Source organism: Meleagris gallopavo, chromosome 2 (assembly GCF_905368555.1).
Source record: "Meleagris gallopavo chromosome 2, MGAL_WU_HG_1.1, whole genome shotgun sequence".
Lineage (NCBI taxonomy): Eukaryota > Metazoa > Chordata > Aves > Galliformes > Phasianidae > Meleagris > Meleagris gallopavo.
The window spans coordinates 43,985,451-44,005,309 of NC_139405.1; the positions used below are offsets into that span (position 1 = coordinate 43,985,451).

Here is a 19,859-nt window from a genome sequence, read left to right on the forward strand (position 1 = left end):
GCTGGAGGTGGCATTTGTAGATGGAAATGTTCTGTGTTTATGAAAAAGAAGTATGCATATTATTTTTTTCCAAAATAATTGTTGACAGGAATTAGCTAGAGATACTACAGGGGAAAATAACACTTTAAAAACACCTCTTGTTTGTGGAAAAACAACAGAGTCAATTATGAGGCACAAATGAGAAGAATGCTTTGTTTAAATAACAGTAGTTGATTAAATAACATTAGTTGCTGCTACTGTGAGGCTTGGTGCTTGCGCTACATGGTATTTGTATGGCATGGTATCTTACTGCTCAAAAACATTTGAGACATATTCTTCTCTGAAATCACATCTGCATTTCATTAATGCTGTTTAGAGTTCTGTGTACACAGCAAGGGAACAGGGAGAGCAGCCCTATCAGAAGGACTTGATCTTCAGCAAGTAATTGCATGGAACAGATAGTTTAAAAAATTCTGTTGATTCTAGAAGATTAAAAAATAAATAAAATAGTCATGTGCTAAACATATCCTGCTCTCTCTATATAAAGAAAAATGACTTCAGTGAGGCTTCTTTTTTAAATAAAATAATACTTATGGCAGGAAACTGGGCAGTTAATTTAAAAGATTTAATTCTTATTCACAGAAAAGCAGAATTCAAAAGTCAGTGAAGGCTCTTGCACTGCTCTGCCAAAAAGCCTTTACAAGCTTGCCATCAGCTTTGTTCAGTGAAGGTTTCACATTTCCACTGCTGTGAGTATTTGGCTGGGTAACTATTATTAGCAGTGCCAAGATAATGGACTGCATGCCTATGCAGGCTTATCTTCAGAGACTGCCAACGAGGATTTCAGCTATTTTCTTCATCTTTTGTTTTGTTGGGGTTTTATTTTTTTTTTCTTTGTCTTTTTTCCCCCCATTTATTTTGGAGAATAGCTGAGCATAAAACATGAGATTGTCAGTTTTATGTGGAATTCCATGAATACCTCAGTGCAGATTTTCCCTACTCTGAGCAATCTTAAACCCTATGATTAACTTTGCTTGTGCTTATTCATTCTTCCTTATACTCACCAACTAAGATTATTACTCCCTTGAAAGAGTGTGAGGATCCATCCTTGCAAACAACCATTGCCTTATGTAGTTATTAAATATTTTCCAGAATCTACTGGGTGTTGATACTCTGTGGGACTTTACTCTCACTGGAAAGGCTTTCATTTTCAGAGAAAACTGGGCTGAGGTGGCATTACAGAATTTATGATCAAATTATCAAAATGACAGAAAATTAGTTATTAAAGAAAACATTGTCTTCCTTGATTTATCTTTCAGTTATTAGGCATAATGATACAGTAGATTGCAAGTGGAACTGCCTGGGATATTTCTGAGCTGGATTCTTTGTTCTGTGAAATAATTTTTTTGAGAATTACTACATTCGAATCATATTTTCTTTAATGAGGTATCCGGGGTCTGGAAGTCTCTAATGGTTATCCTTAAAATTCAAAACTAGAATTTCTGAATACTAGTTAAAAAACAACAGCATGCATCTTTGTACACATTGATAGATCTGAAACTCTCTATGTCATAAGCTTGTATGTATTGCTGGCATCTTCATGGGTATTCAGTCTGAGATCTTTAACCTTGAAAACATGTCAGGTTTTGATTTAGGAGTTATATCCTACTGCTGCCGTATCTGGTGTTTGCAGCTGAACACTTTGCATTCAATGTTGACAGTCTCTCTAGCTGCAAACTGCTTTTTGCATTTCTGGAGTAGAATATCCATATCTAAACTTCCAGGTACAATGCAAGCCCATCTGGTTCATAAATTTCTCTATGTAAAGATCACTCCAAAAGTAATGCCTTCTATTTATTTCCATGGAAACTAGGATAAAAAGCACAATAACACTATTTGATAGGAACAGAACACTATTTTTCAACAGTTACCAGCTTTAATTATACTTTTTTTTGCTGTTGATGAATGTAACCTGCATACTGTGCTTGTAAAAAAATCTGAACCAGTGCAAGTGACTCACTGTTTCACAACTGCTATGTATTACCCATGCAGTTCATCTTTCACTGGCCTGAACAGATGGAAGTCAGAAGGTGCCAAATCTGGACAAGGGGAAAAGACCTCAAATTGTGCCAGAGGAAGTTTAGGTTAGATAGCAAGAAAAACATTTTTACATAGAGGGTGGTTAAGCACCAGAATAGGCTCCCCAGGGAGGTGGTTAAGTCACCATCCTTGGATGTGTTTAAAAACTGTTTGGATGTGGTGCTCAGGGACATGAGTTAGCGGAGGGTTGTTAGAGTTAGGGTAGTATGGTTAGGTTGTAGTTGGACTTGATGATCTTGAAGGTCTTTTCCAAAGCAATTCTGTGATTCCAAGACTGTATGGTGGATGTAGTAGGACAGTCTGGCCCAAACTGGCGGCATTTTCCACCATCTTCAAAATGGTATGGGCTCTGGTGTTAATGGGTTGCAAGAGAAAGGTTGTCTTCTTCGCTGGCCTGACTCTGGAAGTTTGAACCTTAGGCTTATTCAGCATCGTGATGTAGCGGTCAGAATTGATGCTTTGTCAAAGTTCAAGGAAATCCAGACAGATCACCCCTTTCCTATCGCAGAAAGCAGCATATATCACTTTATGTGCTGAGGGCTGCATTGGACTTTCTCTTCAGTGGGGAATTCTCCTGTCACCACTTCTTGGACAGCCATTTTGACTCTCCAGCTTGTAGCAGTGACACCATATCTCATCACCAGTAATGATGCGATTCAGGATATAAAATTCTATATTTTATATGTTAATGGTTTAGGCAAAGTTGTAACAAAGATCAGATGTTCACTTTACCACCAAAGCTACCTGGGGCTCTGATCCTCTTTACTTCACCAGTGTTCTCTTTAGCTTCATCACACAATAAATATTACTGGAAGAAATGTTCAGCTGGCAACAATCAGTTGGCAACTGAATTTTTATCTATTGCAACCATTATCAGTCTTCACAAATTACTTTTGAGGTATCTGAAACATCAATAGTGTTTTCAATAAAATCTGAATTGTACGTATGGGCAGGTGAAGACCGTGATTAACTTGTTCAGGACTCCCTAAGCATAATTTAGGTTTTTGAATAGAATGTTTTGTTTATGCTAGAAGTAATGCAATGAGTAGAAAAAATCTCCACTATCTTCAGCTGTGCAAAAGCAAGAACTGAATTCAAGATTTCAGATTAATGACTATGGATATTGTACTCTTACACTTTAAGTTACATTCTTTGCTCTAAATTACTGTATTTCTTATCCTGGCTTCTAAACCTGACTGTTACATTGCTCACAGTGATTTTTTACTTGATAGGAACATAAAATTTCGTCCATGGCTGAGCTGATCTATGGTATGTATCAATATCATACATATCAATAGCAATATCTTCTTTGTAACATCAACCTTTGTGAAATATTTGAGGTGGAGATGCAAAGGATTTTTTCAAACAAAAGTTTTACCTGTCCTACACATAGTGTTTCTTAAACTGTATTAGGGACTTCTCCAGTGGAGTTAATTTAGCAGTATGAATGTGAGCAAATACATTTTACTTCTGTCATCCAGGCACAAAGAAGTCGAGTACCACTTGAGCAGGCAGCAGAAAGGTGATTACTTATCTCCCAGCCTCTGTGTGTTTGACTAAAAACTGTAGATACATAAAATATCTTCATCAAGTATTGCCATTTGTTCCAATAGCTTTCATGCTGCCAGTTCTCCTTAATCTCTTCCCGTATTTCATTCTACTGTCCTTATTGTCTACCAATCCCCTGCAATCTGAGTACTGAAATGTCTTTTTTAATTTTTTTTTTTAGATGTGAATGTCTTTCTAGTTATTCTTGGAATAATTTTCATTCACATTTTCATTGTTTCGAATATAGAAGAATTAGAATATATAAAACGATGACATCAAAAATGTCTCTTCTTTCCAGAAAAGAAAATCTCAACTGATGATGTGATTAGAACTTTTGAAACGGAGTTACTTCTACTTCTGAGATGTTTATTGATCTGATGTGAGTCAGTTCACTAGTATACAGGATGCTTCTCATCTGTTATGATATACGTGTTATAAAGGTGGTGGAACTAGTAACCTGTACAAGTAGAGTCTGAGTTATGGACTGGAGAGGTAGAAAGCCTGACTGTTTCCTAAAGTGTTTGGATCCTTCACAGAATAGCACAAGAGAATCCAATAGAAATCAAATGGTTGTTGATGAAGGAAGTGAGGAGTTATCTAGATGAAATCTTCTCTCTTCAGAGACTCCAGGAATGTTTTTTTATATTATGGTGCAACTTGAGAAACTTGGGAATTCGGCACTAGAGAGGAGAGCCCCAGCACATACATTTGTGCAATTGTCAAATGGCTAAAATGGAAAGAAAAAGAAGCTGTCATATGTTCTTGTGAGATGAAAGAAAGGGAACAGACTTTTGTAGAGATTAAGAGGTATAAAGTACATCTCAAGCTGAATGTACAGAATTATCTTTAAAACCATTCTCCAAAATCAATTGGCTTAATTGATTGGTGTGGTGCTGCCGGAACAACTGAGAGCTAAGCTAGCAATCGCTGTTTCAGTGACATACTGATCAGGAAGGTAACAACTGCTTGGTAGAGCACTTTTCTATATGCATGTTGTGAGAAGTTTAGTCTCCAAAGTTCCTGGAGCAGAGGGTTTCCGAAACTGACAGGTTGAAGATAAATAACAGGACTTGGTTTAAATTAATCTTCTGGAAAAGAGAATTGCTATGTATTTTAGCATCTAAAATGCAATGAATAATTAATACTAATATAGCATGTGAATATACTATAAATATAGTATCAAAAATATCTAACAATTGATGGACCAGAGAACAAGATATGGATGAATGACTGAGATAGTAGATAAATAAATCATGCAGGACCAATATATGACTGCTGTCTGATATTTGGTCATATCTTTACATTTAGGGATTACTTGAATAATGAAGAAGTTATAGTGTCAGATATCTGGTTAAATTCTTATAAACTTCATGTGGAATTGCTTCAAATATTTAATCATTAGTTTTATTCTTTCTGATAGAAAAACGTTTTTTCTTCTGAATAATAAATTGTGTTTTTCTTACTGTTTATATGACCCAGTCAACAGGTATTCTGGTTAGAGACTTCCCAAAGTGTCTCCTTAAAATGTGGTGGGGAACACTTAGAAGTTGAAGCTCAAAGTTATCATTGGCAGACTTCCATATATTGAAAAAGCAGTAGAGCTCACTATACTGTAGATGCCATTACCTCACCAGGGGAATTTTCAGATGTGTTGAGCAATCCTGAGAGTTACAGGAATAGGATAGTCTGTATCATTCATTCAAAGACTGATAAAATAATTTCTGTGCTTTCTATGCTTCTGTTCTTCAATAGGAGGAAATTAGCTTTTTGCATGTGTGAAACCTGCATGTTATTTTAAATAGCTACACTTTACTGCTTACTGTTTAAGTATGTAGGCTTGATTTTAATTATCTGAAAAGCCTACCTGGCTTCTTCCCAGCCCCTTTTGCTGAATGATTTAAAAAAATAAAGGAACCTCTTGAAAGAGTTTGTTTTCAAAACTATCTTCTAAAAACCAAAGGATGTTGTCACATATCCAGAATTTCTGTTCAGAGCATACATGAACACACTTTATAAAGTTCTGAATTGACTTTTGTTCCTAAAATCTATTCCTACTTTTTAGTATTGTCCTGGTTCTGCATTATGTAAAAGTGATGCACTGATCACTTCATGATATTGTCACAGTACAGCAAAAATACATGTGTGTAAACACACTGCCTTTAATCTGCAAGTCATTTTACATGTCTTATTCTTGTGTTTTCTCAGTCTCTGAAGGAAGAGGCTGGTAAAGAAAGATAACAGAAATTTTCTAAGTTCTAGAATTTCTGAATTCTAGCTTGTTCTACAACCTCTAAACATACATAGAATTAATTCATCTCTTTTTACAGAAATGTCCATTTTATCTGTTTTATCTGTTGTTTTATTGCTTGCAATTTTTGTATATACCATACACGTTTGTTTTTTCCATGAAAACCATCACTTCTTTACAAAGAACCTTGTCTGACCAACTTGTTTTCTTGCAAAATGTGAAGGTTGGGAATTTGGATTATTTTTAGAATTTCAAGTTTACTACCTTACTACTCTGATACAAACAATTTTTACAGGCAGAAAAAATGCTTTACACATGCTGAGGCATTAAAGTGTAAGGGCGTTGGTGAGAAATAATTTGGGATGAAGTTGATTTCTGTTATATTTACTGTAATCATTGTGTTGAAGTATCTTATTCCTAACATGAATTTACAGTAGGGCCTCTCCTGAATAAGGCTCTTTAATTATGCTGAGATGTTCTAGGGCATGGTACTGTGTATAATCTCACTTTACCTTGTTTCCCTCATGGTAAATACTTAATTTATATTTTGAGAAAGTAAGGTGATTGTGTTCAGACTTGGAGTTCCTTGGCAGTCCAGCAATCCAAACTCATATGCTTCTTATCTTTTCAACACTTTGTTACAAATAAGGTATATCGTCAGTCTCACTAAATATATGTACACCTATGAATGAGATTGATGGTGAAGATGAAGGCATTTCTTCCCCAGAGCACAAGTACCTTCGATTAATTCTTAGCTCATCAAAGGCAGGTAAGTTGGTAAGATATTGTTTATCTTGATCTCTCTGGTCAAATCCTTGTGTACTGACATCAAGTATATAACAGCCCTTATGAAATGAAAAACTTTCTTACTCTATTTAACCCATATGGTGTGGCATTCTTATTGAAAATTGCTAATACTTCTGTTCTCTGTACATTCTGCTGGCCCAACTCTTCTGTTTTCATAGCTCATCTCTGATATAATACAGCAAATTAGCTTTACATATTCTGACAGGAAGAATATTTTTTCCCTTATATTTCATCCTTTATTGTGTACTTTTTTTCAGAATTTAAATGTGATTTCTTCATTGCTAATTGTCTCTACTGTTTTATTATCTCTTTGATCAAATCCTTGGCTCTCATCTCCAACACTCAACTTTACTATATATGCAAAATATCTCTTTGATAGTATGTCTGTTACCCTATCATCTTGTTCAATACCAACAAAACACAGTGCTGCTGTCTGACTCTTCGTACATATTAGGGAAGGGTCTGTTTTGACTAGCAGTTTCCCATGCTTTTAGTACTCTACTACTACTTCCCAGAATGTTTCAGACATCCAAGTACATCTATGACATTTTCTGCCCTTTGTTTTTCCTCTCAGTATCTCTTCACATGGATTACTTCAGTACTTTTATAGAAGAGCTAAAGGTTGTGTGTATCAGAACTAAAGGTCACAAGTATCCATGGGTTCCTGTAGATAAAACCAAGTACATAAATATCTATACTTATTTTAAAAAGTTAATGACTTGAAAGTAATTTGGCAAAGATTGATCGGACAGGATTTATTCCTGTGCAGGAACACAAAATGCCTCCAGCAAGGCATGATCTGGGTTGCACAGAAGGCATCATCATTCTGATCAGGATTGTCCTAGGAGTTTCCTGTTGCAGCTGGTTGGTCAAAATTAGTTGGACAAATGAAACTAGCTACAGATCCAGGCTGCAGTACTTCTGAAGGGACAGTGAAATATGGTAACAGATTATTTCCATCTCTTTCTCACAGGAAAGGTGACAACAACTATACCAGCTCAGATAAAAAACTCATTTAACATTGTGTTTTATTGGTAGTCCATAGATACTGCAGATAAGAAAATACCAGGCTAGTGATGATATCTTCTAGGATGCTGTACCAGTTTGAGTCACCTTCTTATGATTTTATACACTAGTTTAACACTCTGCTTTAATTATCTCTTTTCTGGGTGGCCAGAAAGTCATAGGCTGCTTACATGATTTTAGTATGGATACTATCAATTATTCATTCTCTCTTTTTTGTATCTTTTCAGTTCTACCGTATTCTAGTCTGAAATGGAAAGAGTAGGCTTTTAGAAATTGAACACTCAGTGGAATTTGTAATGGCATTTGTACAGCACTATATTCTACTTTTTCTCTATTCTTTTCCTAGCATTCAATTTACTTTTTTTGATTGCTAGTGAACACTGAGCTGAGATTTTCTTAGAATTTTCTTATTATAACTTCAAGATCTTGTTTCTATGTGGTAATAACCCGTCAAGCCCACGACTATCTATGTGAAATTATTTTTCCCATGCACATTACCTTACATTTACCTACAATGAATTTCATTTTCCATTTTATTACTAGTCACTCAGCATCCCACATTCTTCAATATCTTTTTTTTCCCACTGGCTTTCATTTTTACTACCCTGAGTAAATCATATCAGCATGAAACTTCATCATTTCATTGTTTGTTTCTCTTGTTTTTCTGATGATCATCACTCTAATTTCCTTTGTGTTACTCTGAGAAAACTGACCATTTAATTCTGAGCTTTGTTTTCTGTGCTAACCAGTTATACAGACACAAGAGAACATTGTTTTTTGATCAATAACACTGAAATTTAAATTTAAAAATGTATGAAGCTGTTTTAGTGTTTTCATTTCTTGAATAACTGGAAACTTTGCCACCTCGCTATTTGTTCCTTAGGTGCTCTGAAACATTAATATTTCCAAAATGTTTTGTAATAGGGTAACAGATTCTATAATTCTTGTCTACTTATTGTCACAAGGATTTCATAGTTACTGGTAGTTTCTACTGATAAATTAGTTTTCCTATATGTTACCTCGACAACAGTAGTTGAGTACATAAGGGTGTTGTTTTTTTGTTTTTTTTTTTTGTTTTGTTTTGTTTTGTTTGGAAACTGCAAATAAGTAGGGAACACAAAAGAACCCTGCTGGCAAATAGCCATTATTTTGATGGAGGGTATTCTGCTATTGGAATTTTTAGTCAAATGACACAAATCTAATTAGCTAGTGTTATTGCACAGAGTCTTATTTTTATAAATAAAGTGGTTTTCGAAATTGCATATGATCTGTTATGGAGATGTGCCTTTGTGAAATGTCTTATATTTGAGACTATAAATAAGCTGCTACAATCTTATCTTTGATTTGCAAATGTATGCATCCATTCTGTAATTTTAAGTATTGATTCTCTTAATTCTTAAGTTCTGCAGTGATTCTCAATTAAGAAGCTGATAACATCTTGATATTTGATTCTTTCCACAGTCTTTCAGTACTTTGTTTCTTGTTGGACATGCATAGCTATTTTCTATATATCATATGCTTGATGTGAAGGCATGCACTAACAGGCTCTGCAGGTTTTCTTTTGCTTTTGTTTTTCTTTTGCTTCAACCTCCCCTTCCCCTCCTTAGGAGTTTAACTGGCTGTGTCAAAGACCAGCTCTAACATGGAGCAGCTGTGTAATCTTGGATCAGACCACTGTGAAAAGAGCTATGTGAGAAAGAGCTGCAAGAAGCCTTGTCAGATGTTTCTGCTTTGCGCAACCTCAGTGAGGCTACAGGCTGCATTTAAGCTGCTGGCCTGTTCCAGTAACTTCCCCATCTTAAATCCATCCTGTGCCTTTGTCCTCTTCTTATGAATATATTTGTTGGAAAGTTGTTCCCCACTGGCAGCCATACTCCCACCCAGCCACTCCCTCATATTCTTACCTAGGGGAATGGGAAGAAAATAGGAAGAACGCAAGAGAGAAAGGTAGTGGGTGACCTGAAGACAGCAACACCACTTGCCAATCACCATTGCAGGTCAAATGGACACAGCTTGGGGAAATTAACTTTTACATATATTTATACATATACATACATATATATATATATATATATATACTTATATATAATTACTTGTTCTGGTATTGGGGAATTAAAATGAGGAGAAACAGATGGGTCTTTTATGATAAAGAATGAAAGAGAAAGTCTAAAAATCTTTGTCCCTACCCCATCCTGAATTACAGAAATTTGAAATGGGGCTTTTTTCTTTATAATGTTTTTTCATTTTTTAATTAATCGAGGACTCCTATTTTTTTATACACACAAACTTTTGTTTGGGAGAGAGGGAGCTTAGAAGATAAATGCCACCCTCCTCCCCCTTTTTGTCTTTGTCAAGTACCTCCAATATTTGAGACACAGCATAAACACTTCTCAGCCAAATTCCAAATCTTATTTTCCTTTGTAGTCCTTGCTATAATGACAGATCCATTTCATTTTTTTTTTCTAAACAGTTTTGTCTTTCATATACCTTAGTTATCCAACAAACACACACATTCTCAAATTGTATTTGAATCTCAAGAAAAGGACTTTATTCAAAGTTCAGTCTATTTAATATTGTTATCTTTACTGCAGAAATACTGTAGCTATTTGTCGCATTTGTGGCAAAAAAAGAAGTGTTCTTGTGTACAGCATCATCAAGAGGGTTTCATCTGGCATAATTTTAGAGGTTGACAATGTAGATACCTGTAACAGACCTAGGAGTCCTAAACCTCCACAGCAGAGAGAAGTAGATCTTTTAGGCACAATTTATCTGATATATTTATATCTTTTTATATCTATCTTAGGATGAATTGATTTGAACCGTAAAAGTGCCTGTTTTTCTCAGTAGAATAGAATATGATTAGCTTATATGAATCTGTCAAATAAAAGCTATTTTCATGGTCTGAATTAGACAAGCTTCTTAAAGAATAAATATCATTATCAACAGGTAGAAATGTTTTATAAATGTATATGTCTGCTTATATGTGTCTTGGGGGGAAGTCCTGTTCTGTGAAATCTTTGCAGGTAAAGATGAGCAGTTAAAAAGTAAAAGATTAAAGGTAGAACGTGTAAGTTCTATTTTTGAAAAACAAATGGAAAATTCAAAGTAATTTCATGTGTTTTTTTTTTTTTTAATTTTTTATTCAGAAGTCAAACCTCCACACTTTATTTAAATTTGGCTGTTTATGGATACTTTAACTACTTTGAGACTACTAGATGTATATTGAAGATGTTTTTCTATTCTGTTGAATTGAGCAAAGTCCTTAAAAGACTGTTGAGAAAAATACTTTCTTCACTTCTATATATTTTTCTCTCTGTGGTACAAATTGCTAAAAAGGTCTGAGAGGTCTCTGACAGCCAATCTGCATTTCACAAATTGCAACTAGTCTAAATGTAAATATAATGGAGTCAGAAACAATGTTATGCAGTTTTAAATCTTTTGAGAAACTTTCCATAGCCGTGTCCTCTTTTAAATAACTTTATGGGAAAAAATCAGCAATCATTATCATCTATATGAAAATGCAGTTCAAAGGAAAATAGTAGATTAGCTCCTAATATCCCTATTCAGATTTTTTTCACTTTAACAGTCATATGGATGATAATGGGTGTTTTGACTGATTAGAGATTTCAGAATCAGATCTGTAGTCATTTTGAGTAATGTTTTCTGATTAACTAGTCAGGCACATCAAAATAATTGGTCTAGGCTATCACTAACATGTATAAAGCTCCCACAGCATGTTCATCATTAACTATATAGAAGAAAAAAAAAAAAAAAAAGGAGGTAATTCTGGTCCTAAAGAGCTTAAAAATCTAAATGGGCAGCCAGTACAAAACACTGGCATACACATCAGAGAATGCTACTTTCTCTTTTGTATAAAAATAGTAAAGAGAGAGAACACTATTAATACTTTCTGTGAAGAATATTTTGTGAGAAAATTAGCTTTAAAGAGGTAAAAAAGAGAGGATATCTTATTGGGATGAGAAGACATGTCCATGTGTGGATCATAAATGAGTAGCCTTTTGCATTCATATAATCGTAATTTTTTATTTTTATTCTTATTTCCAGCAAGAGCTTCGTAAGTAAATTAACATGACAGAGAAAACGATCAAAAATTTTACTAAGACTGTAGCCTTTAATAAATGGCTTCATCAGCTGGTATTCTGCTGTTATTAAGGAAAAGCTATAAAATAGAGCTCTCTCAGCCTGTCCTCATAGTGCAGGTACTCCAGTGATCAGGTGCTCCAGGTGATCATCTTCATGGCCCTCCTTTGTACCTGCACCAATAGCTTAATGTCCTTTGTGTTGGGGGCTCCAGAACAGGACTCAGTACTCCAGGTGGGGTCTCATGAGAGCAGAGTAGAGGGATAGAATCACCTTTCTTGATCTGCTGGTCACTCTTGCCTTGAAGGAACTTAGGATACGGTTGGCCTTCTGGGCTGCATGCACACATTGCCAGCTCACATTGAATCGTTCATCGAACGCCACTTCCCAAATCTTTCTCCTCAAGGCTGCTCTCAAACCATTCTCCTCTCAACCTGTGTCTGTGTGAGAGATTGCTCCAACCCAGATGCAGAACCTTGCACTTGGCCTTACTGAACATTGTGAGGTTGGTGTGGACTCCCCTCTCAAGCCTATCGAGGTCATATTAGCGGTTAGCGTCCCCTCCCTCTAGCTTGTCAGGTGCACTACTCAGCTTGGTGTCGTCTGCACACTTTCTGAGGGTGCGCTCAACTGTCCATGTCATTTAAAAAGATTAAATAACACCAATCCTAGCACTGATCCATGAGGAATGCCACTCGTCACCGGTCTGCATTTGGACATTGAGTTGTTGACCGCAACTGAGTACAACCATACAGTCAATTCCTTATCCAGCGAATGATCCATCCATCAAATCCATTTTTTTCCAGTTTGAAGACCAGGGTGTCATGTTGGACAGTGTCAAACACATCGCACAAGTCCAGGTAGATGACATCAGTTGTTCTTCTTTTATCCACTGACACTGTACCTCCATCATAAAAGGCCACAAAGTTTGTCAGGCATGACTTGCTCTTGGTGAAGCCATGTTGTTTACCACCAATCACCTCATCTTTATTTTCCACGTGCCTTAGTAGGCCCTTCAGGATGATCTGTTCCATGCCAGGCACAGAGATGACTACTCTGGCCTGTAGTTCCCTGGATCTTCTTTTTTTCCCATCTTGAAAATACGGGTTATGATTTCACTTTTCCAATCAGTGGGAACTTCACCAGACTACCATGACTTTTCAGATATGATTGATATCCTCATCTATGCCCAGGTGGAACATGATGGACTCCAGGAGTTTATACCTACCTATTCCTACATTCCAGATGTGAGAGCCATCTCATTATAGTCCTGTAGGTATGCACATGCCCTACTACTCTTCGTGCTTGTTCCACTCACCAGACAACTCTGGTTTAAAGGCTTCCTGATTAAACTGGAAAGCTTGTTGCCAAAAATGATCTGCCCCTTCTCTGGAAGATGAACCCTATCCTCCCCCAGAAGACCAGATTTCTCAAAACTAGTTCCATGACTTAAATAGCCAAAGCCCTGCTCATGACACCACTCCTTTAACCAATTATTGATTTTCTTTATTCTATTGTTGCACCATCTTTGAGGATAAACACAGTGTACTCTTAGAGATGCAGAGTAATTGATATCTCAAGAAACATGCTGGTGTGGGAAAGCTGGAAATTGTATTCGGTCCAATGAGAGAATCATTGATGGTCAAAAAACATTTTAGGGACACCTGGATACAGATATTTGGAATATGGAAATGAAAATTGAAATTGCTTTCAGAAAAGAATAAGAACAGATCCAACACATTCAATTGTCCTTCATCCACCAATGTATGTAAATGCAAACAAATCAGTAGTTAATTTGAATTTTATTTATTGTGTTAATGCACACCTTACATAGTAGAATTAGCACATAAGGGACTATCCATTTTTTTACACTTGTAATTTGCTGTGTTTGCACATTCTTGTTGAGTACCAGTGTTATAAAATATTAATGGAAAGCTTCATGAAAACCTATAGACCACGATTGAATGAGGAAAGATGAGGTTGTAAGGTTGGTGCTGCAGCCATTTCAGTGATTACTGGCATGGTGCCATAATTGCAATTCCTATTACTACAGATACATCAGAGCTTATTCCTTTTCTTTGCAGATTCCTTTGTCCTTCTTTCCTTCAGTTCCCCTCTGAAAAACTGTTCAAGGGGATACGGTCTCAGTGAAGGGCCTTGGTAAAATTCACAATGATATTAACAAGTCAGTAAAGACTTTAATTCTTGTCATCAGTATTGTGTACTATGACATCATTTAGCCTTCGTATATTTATTTCAGTCTTCCTTTCTCCTGGTGATGCTTCTCAGGACATTCACTTAGTAAAGTAACCTCACTTGGTGGTAATGAGATCAGCACATCAGCATAGAATGCTGACTGGCTTGCTGAAAATATTCATTTCCTCCTTTCTCCCAGAATCACAACATTCCTCCTGCAGTGTTCTGCCTCTCCAGCAACCATGCTGTAGGAGATGTTTCATAAGTTATTCTGGGTGTCTATGTTGCTTAACTGCTCAAATTCATTATGCTATAAATTTGTTTCTTGTTGTATTTCAAATTTCTGCATGAGTGATGTATATAGGGAGCACTTTTTATGTTCATGAAAAAGAAAAATAATAAAAAAAAAAACTAAGTAAAATAAATATTGAGTTAACGTAGTCTATTTTTGCAGGGAGTAAGTATCAAGCTAATGCTCAGGATTTATCCTCTGCAGCAAATCATTAGTGTGTCTCATTTTAGGCTTTTCCGTGACTGCTGTGTTTTACTGCAATATTCAGTCATGATGACTTATGCTCTACTATCTTCTGAATATTTTGCAGAATATTATCAATAAGATAACTTTATTTTTGGGTGCAGATGGAATGAGCTTACAATACAACTAGGCATAAAGCAGTCAAATTAGATTTCAAAGTCCATGCAGAGCGACAGAAGAGCAGCAGTGATACCAAAATCAGTAACAGGCTCTGATCTCATGTCTGTAGCTGAAATTGAGTTGTGGCCTCACCTCAAGGACTGTCTGCAGGTTTGTGCCCCACAATATCAGAAAGATATAAAACAATTAGAGAGCATTCAGAGGAGGGCTACAAAGATGGTAAACGGTCTAGAGGGCTATGAAAGTCCCATCAGTTTCTGCAGGATAACAGTAATCATCCTAAAAAAGGGTTTGCTCAAAGCAATTATCAGGATTGCAGTTGAAATCAAAATAATTAGTACCACCTAAGGCTTATACAATTCTCTACATGTTCTGCAGTTACACAGTACAGAATGTACTACAGTTTACTTTTTGTAAAACTATACAAGGACTGGTCCCAAAATAATGCCTCCTATTTTATTTTATCGGCCCTCAACATCAGAGGTGAATGTTGGTAGTAAGGCAGTAGAGGTTGAACCTTTCCACCTGTATCCCGTTACATTCTGTTGCTGTGTGACAGATAATAGCAGAGGGGCAGTCGGACAGAATAGCATCTGATGTGGAAGTGCAGATGTAGCAAAGGGGTGTCATTAAATTCCTCCTTGTGGAAAAAATTGCACCCACTGACATTCATCAATGTTTACAGAATGCTGATGGAGACCAAACAGTGGCTATGAGCACAGTGAGGCAGTGGGTAGTGCATTTCAGCAGTGGCAACAGTGACAGCAGCTCACCAGTACTGTTGCAGATTTTTATGAGTGCAGCATGCAGGCACTCATTCATTTCTAGCAAAAACGCACGACTAATGGTGGTGACCACATTACAAAGTACTGCTCTGTAGCTGAGTATTGGTTCTATTAAATAGTGTTACTGTGTCCTTTTGTATCTGTTGTAACTTCCATGAAAATAAATAGGAGGCAGTACTTTTGGAACAACCTGCATACTTGGCAGCAGTTTACAAATTTTGCTAGGTTATGTCACTACTAGCAAGAATAAAGAAATTGTTTCCAGTCTTCCACAAATAAAACTAGATTTGGTAAGTTAAATATTTTTCTCATACCAACCAAATGAATCTTTTAAACTTCAATCAAGGAAATTTTTGTGCAATTTGAACTCACTAAATTTGCATCTAGACAAATTTAGATTAGAAGTAAAATGGAAATTATGGAGAGCCAGAGTAATTGATCTCATACATAATTTGCCAAAGATTACAGTCAGTTTTCATCAGTCGTTAAGCTCAAGCTCAAGATAGGATGCACTTTCAAGGAGTTGTAGTGTAGTTCACCTTTATGTGTTGATAAAGAAGCAGGAGTTTCTGGAACAAACACATTAAGTACATTAGACCATGCTGTCTTCAGGCCTTAAAATCAATATTAAAAAAAAATATATTTATCAGATACAAATAAAACCTTTATTTTTGCTCAAATAGAGACCTTTCCTTACACTCTGTTACTGATGCTCAGTATAACTGGCTTTGTTTTCCTTCCTGACAGGTGCAGCTAGTTACAACAGTTTTTATGTTTTTTGCAAAAATTTCTGCCAAGCTGTGAAACCTGGGAAACTGAGGGTCCGATGCAGTGAATGTAAACAAGGAACACTCACTTTGGCAAGGGTAAGCATTTCAACTTTTCAGAGCATATAGAAATTATTTACATTGTTCTGTCTTAGCCATTTGCATATATGTGGTTATATAAATTGGCATTTTACTTAAATCTTTCCTGCTGTCTATGCTTGAAAGGAGTAATTCAAAGCTTTATGAAGATTTCATTCACTTATCTCCATTATTTACAGAACTCAGTACTAAAACATTGCAGACTGGTAACTGCAATACTGTAAAGATTCTTAGCTTTATATTTTAAGTCTTAATGGTTAACCTGGAAGTATTCATAATACATACAACTAAGGATGCGATTAAGGGTTGATACTACGTGCGTTTATACAAAGCTGGGAATGGTGTTTAAGGCCACAGAAAGACCTGAATTCAGTGCTGCTGATTGTGAATGTTATGGAATGAGACGGGGGGATTAAGTGGCTGTGCAGCTGAGAATATTAATCTCTCCAGCTCAGTCACTGTATGTAAGGTCAGGGAAACATTATTATGCCAGGATAGAAAGTTAGTAGGAGAACTGTCAGGCTTGGTTTTCAGTCTAAAACAGGACAGTGTTGTTTGACTTGGATTTACAGTAGTATGAAGTTTTAGAGATATATTTGCTGAAAGTTCTGCTGAATTGAATTGGTTGTACTACTGAGGAAAGTGTCTTTCTTCACTAATAAATCACAGTGTTTGTCATCCAGTTTTGTTATGTGAGAGGTTTCAGATTTTGCAGAAGAGTGAGCTTTATATTTTGGGAAGCTTTCTGTGATATTTAATGCATTTAGATGTAGTTTAAGGGGGTTAATTTCACTTTTCATGTTCTTGATGTAGCCCAGTACTTCTGTGTCATTACACAAAATATCATAGTGAAACTCTTTAAAAATTCAACTTCTGTAATCTCATTGAAATAATAAACTGTATTAGTGCTTATACACATGTAAATCAAAACTCCACAACAAACCCCAATGTGCTATTTTGAACTGAGTATACCTAAGCTCACAAGTGCTGTATTTTGTGATGTTTCAAGTGAACATGTGAAATGGCATTTGTTTTCTGCAAAATCTCATATTTAAATATTGGTGATTAGCGTAGACTTAAATTACATTAAATCGAGATACAGGAGATGTGGTCTTTAATGTACATTTCCAATGGTATAATATTCAGAATAAATCTAAACACAGATAACAGTTTGTTCTGATTGTAAATAAGTAGTCTGTGCTGCTGAAAGACATTATCACTAGCTGGGCTTAGACTCTGTATTGCAAGAACAGCACAGAACATACATCCTTTCCTAGGCTCAATAGCTTCCCCAAGCATGCCTGCTTTTTTGGAAATTATCTTCCTATCTGTGGTGTTAGGTTTGGAATCGTTATGTGTCTTGTATTAAATATACTTAGTACACTTAGAAACTTTCATGTTCTTACTGCAATACCTGAAAAGTATTCTTCATTTTGTCTCCAAAGAATTTCTCATGACTCTGCTATAAAAACCCTACTATAAAAGCTACAGGATGACAAATTTCTAAATACATTTTTAACATCTGACTGTTTAGAATCTGTGTGCACCTACATTCATCCAGCAAAGCTACACAGGCAGAAAAATGAGCACTTCAGGTTCTTCTTACTTTCTCCCCCAAATAAAGAATACCTGTTATTATTCTTTTCCTCTCAAATTTCAGTGAAATGAAGTAGTTGACAACAGTTAGCATGCTTTTCCTATAATTTGAGTGGCAGTTTTCAATGCTTTCGTAAGTGAAATATTTGCAATAAGAGAACATTTACTGTAGTAAACGTACTAAGCAACAGTGAGTTTGTTTTATAAATACAAGTAATCTATTTCAATCCTTTAGTTATGAAGATTAGATGCAGATTTAGTATGTACCTCATCCTTACATCCTCTCTTCTTTTCACTTCCTGTTCAGTAACAGAAAATAATTCCAACTAGGAAACTTGAAATACGTATCAGGTCCCATCTATTTTTCTATACTATGCAGAAACGTCTCAGCACTAATGCTAGGTGAAGGTGTAATCTTGGAGATGGTGCTTTGTATTTGCCATGCTTTCTTCATTGCATCTCAGTCCATACTAAGCAAGTTACATAAGGCTGAAAATGTTGACTTGACTTAACTTGACTTTGTGGGCATTAAAAAAAAATCATTTAAGTTAGAAATTAGTGTATTACCACAGACCATCCATTCCACTGGACTATGTCAGTTATTGCAAATAGATCACGATAATAACCAAATATTATTTCCCTCTCATAGAGAAATTAGTCAAGATAAAGTCGACTCAGAAAAGCTGGAAATGTTTCTGAAGACGTATTTTTTTTCCAGTTCCACTCTTGACTTATACCAGGCAATGTGTTGCAGTTTCTTAAGAGGTTCTCTTGAACCACAAGCAGCAAAGCGCCACCTAAGCCTGCATTTCTTATAGTAATTCTTTTATTGAGATGAAAGTGAATACCTGTTTAAAACCCACACAAAGCTTTGGGTAGCATTAGCTCACTCTACATGCTAATTCCTTTCTCTACCTAAGCCTCAAATGACCAAGCTAATTAAATTGAGCTTTCTTTTTTCATAGTGTGTTCACTGACTGACATTTTAAAATATTATTCATTTAAAGAGTTTTATTCTAAAACCTTATTTAACTGTCATGCCTGTTAGCGTAGCATTATTTTAATATATGATGTTCAGAGTAAATTTATGATACTATTTTTCTATGAAATTAAAGAGCCCACTATTTTTATTTTTACTGAAGACATCTATCTAAATATTAAATTTGTAATTTTCCAGATGACACTTGGGTTGGCGTTTTATGAACGTTTCATGACCTAATGCTTTATGGAAGATATATACCAGACTGATTTAATTATAAGAAAACATCAGTCACTGAAAAACTATCACTTCTCTCTAGTTTCACTAATTAGTCAAACACAAAAGCATGTCTAGATACACTGGAGTGTGGGAGTCTGATGTAGACCACCTACTATCCAGCCATCAGCTTTTTCCAAATGTCTTGAATTTTTTTTTCATTAGTTTCACATCAGTTTATATCTTTTGACACTTTCAAGCTTTAAATTTATTTATTTATTTATTTTCCATAGAGTGCTGCAGTTTGTATCGGTAGCCATCATTCAGCTACGTAGGGTTTCCCTCTTTTAGGGGAAAAAAAGAAACCAAAAATAACCCGCTCAGGTTTATACTAGTCACAATTAGACTTATTTTTTTGGAGCAACAGTAATGTCAACATTCATTTTGTTAACTCTATAATGGAAAGGAAAATGCATCTCTGCAAATAGGAGGCTCAGTTCAGCAAAGTGCTGTACACCAAGCTATCCTTAAAACATACTTTTAAAATGTAACTGGCTGTGTCACACTCCTGGTATACAGGACATTTGACTGTCTTTGTCACAATTCAGAACTTATCCAGAGTAAGAACTGAGGCTGACATGGGTAATGGGCTTTGGGTCTTCATACTTAGCTGCTGGCTCCATGGTGAAGATATTTTCATTACAGAGACGTGTAACTCATCACTATTTGGTAATTTTTCACTCTTTTTGTTTACTAC

The 19,859-nt window shown here is 35.8% G+C and overlaps 1 protein-coding gene across 1 annotated transcript in view; it reads left to right on the forward strand.

Moving 5' to 3' along the window:
• PRKN (parkin RBR E3 ubiquitin protein ligase) overlaps window positions 1-19,859 on the forward strand; it is a 681,807-nt gene that overhangs the window by 224,678 nt on the left and 437,270 nt on the right. The window contains exon 4 of the mRNA XM_085216933.1: window positions 16,193-16,311. Coding sequence (XP_085073059.1) covers window positions 16,193-16,311 — 119 coding nt within the window. The remainder of the gene's footprint in view (window positions 1-16,192; window positions 16,312-19,859) is intronic.